Genomic DNA, 5,855 nt, shown 5'->3' with positions numbered 1-5,855 from the left:
AAGACCAGAACAAAAATATCTATGTTGCTCCTTAACACTTCTACTGCTATAAATTAGACCAAATCAAACCACCTAGGCTGCCGGGATCGATCTATTACCTTTGGAGCATACGCTGAAGTATTTGCAGCTTTGATTCACGAAAATCCGCGAGAAAATAGTAATGGTGGCATTACTATGCGAAACCAAAACAGCATGTACAGCCTGTTGTAGTCCAAACAAACCCCTCGTTCACTTGCATTGAAGTCATTTTCCCAGAAGCCCTAGCAGCCCAGAGCATTGCTTGATTTCCGGTTTCGTCATAATGCGACGGCCTTGTCACCAGGTCTGTGACAAATCCGCTCTTTCTTTTTAATTATTAAAAAAAGGCGAATTAAACAAATTATGCAGCACCGACACATTGATTAAATAGCGGGGAACACTGTTTACGCAGTAGAACTGTTAAACACCATGCAATGACGTGTCTGCTGCATGAGTGTATGGAAGGTTAAGAGAACAGAACATGGCAAAGGAAGAGATCAGTGGTTCTCAATCTTCTTTGATCTCCGGACCACTAGCACGTCAGTTAAATAATGACTGTTAAGGGCTTGATTTAATTCACCTCAAATTAACAACTTAAATGAAGCCCTTAACAGTCAATAATTAATTAATTTCAAGCTATTCCCCCCCACACCACGCTCATATACCCCCCCCCCCCCCCCCCCCCCCCCACCCCCACCCAACACAACAGTGGTGGTCCCCAGGTTGATTCTTAGTCAGGGTGGTGGTCCCTGGTTCATAATCAGTTGAAAACCCCTGATATATGGTATAAACCTAAGTGGCGGACGTACTGTCTCATAAAGGAAAGATACACTGTAGATCCTTATGTGAAGTATAATTTAAACAAAAGACAATGATCTCTCTGTGCACAAATATGATCAGGAACAATATTAGCACTGGAGACTGGCAGGTTTAATGCACTCCAGAAGAAGAGAGATACTGCTTGTTCTGTGAACTTGGGGAAATTGAAAACGAGGTCCACTTTTTGTTTTATTGACCTAAATATAGTATTTCTTAACAAAATGTCTTCTATCTGTGGGGATTTCCTTGAGTTAGATGATTGTGGAAAGAATGGAGATAGAATACTCTGTATGACTCTGGGCTGTAATTCAATGTGTTATGAATGTAAACGTGCTGTAAATGCAACGGTGTCTTATAAACCCATGAGGGTTGGCCACTTTGGGCTCCATTTTCGTCACCGCTAAACCCCTTATCTGTAAACTTCTTTGCCTTTTTTACTATTTTGAAAATGTTTTAATAGTTCAACTAGCCAATCTACATTGACACGTTGTGAGCTTGTAGACTGGCCATTATAACTATTCAAAAATGTTTTGCAAAATAGTAAAAGAAAAGGCAAATAAGTTTAGGGATAAGGGGTTTAGCGGTGACGAAAATGAGCCCTTTGTGTGCAGGACACGGAAATAAATAAATAATCAAAATCTTTAGATAGTTCACCTAATCCCCACTGTTCATGATCACTGTTGCTGTGTTTATGTGAATGCATTTTTTTATATAGTATTTTAATGCATCTGTGTGGGGGGTCTAGTCATTGTGGTTGATATTTGCCTGTGAGAAACTAAACTCACTGCATGTTCCCCTTTAACCCATACAAATGTGTTGGTGGCCCACTAATGTGTCCCGAGTCCCACTCTTTGGGAAACAGTGGTCTAATCTCACAGTTATTGCAGAGTATTCTAGTGAGTTGTTAACTTGTTATCTATACCAACATCACACTGTGCTGAAATTTACTGAAAATGGTCATTAATATCAGACCAGAGTCAGTAGATTCTCAGCCATGATGTGGATGGTCTGCCAGCATGGCCCTGCATATCCTGACAAAACTGTATCACAAAAGTTGAACAATGATCTACCACTCGCCCGTCTCTCCCTAAGCTTCTGAACTAGTTCTGGGTATAGCTTTCATTCATGCATTGACATCCCTCCAGAGTGGAACAACATCTACCATCTTTACGATGAGGCCTAAACGCCATATACAACCTGTAAGAACATGAACCAAGACATGCAGTAAAATGTCACTGTAGCTGAGGAAATGCACTTGCACAATAGACACCACAGCACATAGGTGGACATTTCCTGTGACATTTGCTGCTTTAAACATATTTACCAAACAAGAGGCTGGCAGGAAATGACTTTACTATTCTCTCTGTTGTGTGACTTCTTCCGCTGACCATTAGTATGTGAGTGTAGTTTGAAGATGAACTGAAATGGCCGAGGAGGACGTGTACACCAGACCAGGCCCGACAAACGACATATATCAGACCCTAACTCATCCTCCTAACCCTGGGACCAGGGTACAAAGGAACACAGCACAGCATGGAGGTAAAAACATGAAAATATATACAAATTCAATTAATAAAATGGTTATTGTGATGGAACCTAGCCACTTATGCCAGTGGTTTAGTGGTTTAGTGGTGTCTAGAGAAGTGGCTATACTCAAATTCAGATAGCAACAGTGCCCTAGTCGTGTAAAAATGATCTTATTAAGTGCTGTATGGGCCAGTATGTGTTTGCAAAGTCACTAGACTTGCGCTGCAGTTAATGTTTGCCTCATAAATCCCACACTGAAGACACAGTGGGGTTTATTTTACTGAAGGAATGCATCATTCTGACTGATATATAAATCAATCAAACCGAATAGAGTTCATGTAATTATCATGACATTATTGGCTGTTCCTAGTAATGGAACATGTGCAGCCACACAATTCATATGATCTGCCTTGATGTAAAAAAAAAAAAAAAAGTCTTTGAAGGAATACACTTTGAAAATTGTTATTGTTTTTTTTAAGACACTGGTGAGTCAAAGAAGAATGTCTACAGAGCTGCTGCAGTGTGTCTGGGGCTGATGTGTCTTCTCCTATCGGCTAGCATCATTGGCCTGGTCATAAACAGTGAGTGTCATTCTATAAACATATAAACATATCTTTATGTTATAACATATGTTAGATTTGTGTCAGAAATAGTGTTGATGTCTGTTTATTGAAATGCATTGGGCTCTATTTTGGGGCAGGCAGATTGGTGTGAGGTGTGTGGAGCTGACAGGCTAAGGAGGCAAAGGGCCGTGCTTTTACCCACCTGTGCGTGTTTTGTGGACCGGACGTGGTGCAATTGGGTGCAATCACCGTTAAGAAATTAGTCGGTTAAACTTCTCTGCTTTTGCGTGTGTTGTGACAGACAAGACAGTGAACTTTTCATTTGATTCCATTTCTCATACAAAGATGCCCATTGCCTGGCCCTGTATCGCAAATGGTCAAATAACTGTTTGATTAAGGAATATAATATGCCTTTTGTATTATTTCTGTATATCAGGCAAAGTGTAGATTTTTATGTTAGACATTGTGGGAAATTAGGATTCACCAAAAAAGATTAAACACCGCTTATCAACTAACCGGTTAATCAATCGATAAGCTTATCAATTAACTATTAATGCCTTAATCGATGATTCCCATCCCTTCTCACAATGCATCGTGATGCAACACGTTAAGCTTGCAGATCTGCTATTTAACATATAAAGCTAACTCGTTTGTTGATTCTCGGCAGAAAGACCCTGCTGGTTAATCAGTCAGGCACCAATCAGAAGTCTGACAAATGGTGAATTAGGTTTATATGAACTGGGCTTTACATTGATAAATGCTTCTCATAGGACCAGTGCCAGATAACATCTGCCTTGGCATCTGTTTGAGGTGCCGCCCGTACTGTAGTTTGTGATTGTTGCATCTGCAGGACAAGGATACATTCTTCTAATGAGACTAAATACAATTTTGCCAAATGCAATGAATGCACTGCCCTTAAATGTAATGAAATGCTACTTCACCACGGGTACTCCACTCTTCTCCAGTCTGTAGAATACAGAACGTCTGACTGTCACCACTCCCCAGAGTCCCCACCTCTGCATGCTGTTGACTGCATTTCACGCCGCTTTGGCTTGCTCTCATAAATATGGGTCTTTTGTCAAATAAAGATGTATTAGTTTTACATAAGCTAATCAGTTTGTTGATTCTCCTTCTTGCAGACAACCACCTGATCAAACACCTGACTGAACAGAAAGTCACGTTTGAGACCACGTTGGATGAGTTGAAGAGGAGACTCTGTGGTCAGTGAGACATCACTGATTTTCTTCAATGTTACATCATGTTGTTCATTATTTGTCATTAATCTGAGCAAATTAAAGAACATGTGTTGATGTTTATTTGTTGTTAGAATTACCTGGATGGCAGAAATCTGGCTGTGGTTGTTACTACATCTCTCGAGTTCTCGAGTCTGAGAGGAAAACCTGGGAGGAGAGCAGACAATACTGCAGAGACAACCAATCAGACCTGATGGTCATAAACAGCAAAGAAAAACAGGTATACTCTCTGTGTGCGTGTGTGTGTGTGTGTGTGTGTGTGTGTGTGCGTGCGCGTGTGTGTGTGTGTGTGTGTGTGTGTGTGTGTGTGTGTGTGTGTGTGTGTGTTGGCCATAGGACATGCAGTATAACCATGGAGACACCAATCTATTGTACAGCATATACTTCACTAACCAGCTTCTTTTCTGTTCAGGACTTGGTTGAGAGTTTACACCAGAGAGTGTGGCTGGGTTTGACCGACACAGAGACAGAAGGCACATATGTGTGGGTTGATGGAACACCACTGACCACACCAACGTAAGACTAATCTTAATTTTACCTTCATTCTTCTCTTGTTCATTTCAACAAACATTTTAAGAACATTCCACATATTTCCTCCTTGCTACATGTTTCTAAATGGTATTAACCATGTGGTGTAGAAGGAAAAAATGAGCAAGTATAGCAATCGTTATAAAGATGTTGTAATGAATTAAAAGAGTTAGTGTTGAAGTGTCCTTGAGCAAGACTCTGAACCCCGCTCCTGATGTGCAAGTTGGTGCCTTGCATGGTTTCCCCCGCCACCTCTATGTGAATGCGTGTGTAAATGGGTGAGTGTGTAATGCACAATCTATGTATAGTGCCTTGGATAAAGGCGCCATATAAATGCAACATTTACCATTTAAAATGTCCTATTTTTCTCCAGGTTCTGGAAGAACAATGAGCCTAACAACGGACCGTATACGTCTCAAGGAGAAGACTGTGTTGAGATATGGAATAAAGGATGGAACGACAGAGCATGTGCTGACTATAACCAGTGGATCTGTGAGATAGTTATGTAGTATGTACTGAAAACGTCATTTTATCAATGCATTTGTTTGCTGGTATGTTGTACATGATGGGAGTGTTTGCATGTGGTAGCTTGTGCGTTTGCTTTAGTTTGTCTGTACAGCAGCATTGCTCACTAAAAGTGTTTTTTACTTGTGGACCACAAATTAAAACCTGTAGGTGATACAACGTTTCCACCTGAACCACGTTTCTGTGTTTTATAGTAAAAACACTCATCTGCTTCTCTTTGTTTTACTTGAAATTGTAACCCATTTTTTCACCCAGTGTCAATTGTCTAATGTAATCCTCTGCGCTACACTCCCTCTGCCAACCTGGGGAGAGCAACGACTGACCTCATGTTTCCTTAAATGGATGAGACCCCCCCCCCCCCATGAGAAGGGGGCGGGGTCCCCGGTTGGACGTAGCGCGGGGAAGGAAAATGTTATTCCAACCAGTTCCTTTCCCCTCCAGCAGTATAGACCAGAATTACTGCATGTTTTTTGTGATGGTGGTTCTCAATGTTTTTGGCTGGGGACCCCCGGAAATGCTTTGGCCTTGTCTTGCGACCCCCGCCCCGCCTCCCTCCCCACCCCCAATACAAATTGACTGCTAAAATAACCGTAATAACAGAGAAAATACATCACAAATAAAC

The 5,855-nt window shown here is 41.2% G+C and overlaps 1 protein-coding gene across 1 annotated transcript; it reads left to right on the top strand.

The window, feature by feature from the left end:
- The first annotated feature begins 2,240 nt into the window (after positions 1–2,240).
- Positions 2,241–5,400, top strand: LOC306940484 (hepatic lectin-like). The gene is made up of 6 exons (XM_079525580.1): positions 2,241–2,376; positions 2,844–2,945; positions 4,067–4,147; positions 4,255–4,400; positions 4,593–4,696; positions 5,082–5,400. Exons 1-6 carry the CDS (start codon positions 2,262–2,264, stop codon positions 5,215–5,217), a joined length of 684 nt encoding a protein of 227 aa, XP_079381706.1. The 5' UTR covers positions 2,241–2,261; the 3' UTR covers positions 5,218–5,400.
- The last annotated feature ends 455 nt before the right edge of the window (positions 5,401–5,855 follow it).

The sequence above is a fragment of the Electrona antarctica genome, assembly GCF_951216825.1.
Source record: "Electrona antarctica genome assembly, chromosome: 17".
NCBI classification, from domain to species: Eukaryota; Metazoa; Chordata; class Actinopteri; order Myctophiformes; family Myctophidae; genus Electrona; species Electrona antarctica.
The sequence above is the reverse complement of the archived record's forward strand: the minus strand, read 5'-3'. Positions and strand labels throughout refer to the sequence as shown.

Excerpts from the sequence above, each read along its gene's own strand:
- LOC306940484 (XM_079525580.1), top strand. The coding sequence starts at position 2,262 with ATGGCCGAGGAGGACGTGTACACCAGACCAGGCCCGACAAACGACATA. Across the intron at positions 2,946-4,066 it reads CATTGGCCTGGTCATAAACA|ACAACCACCTGATCAAACAC; the intron begins GTGAGTGTCATT and ends TCCTTCTTGCAG. Across the intron at positions 4,148-4,254 it reads GTTGAAGAGGAGACTCTGTG|AATTACCTGGATGGCAGAAA; the intron begins GTCAGTGAGACA and ends ATTTGTTGTTAG.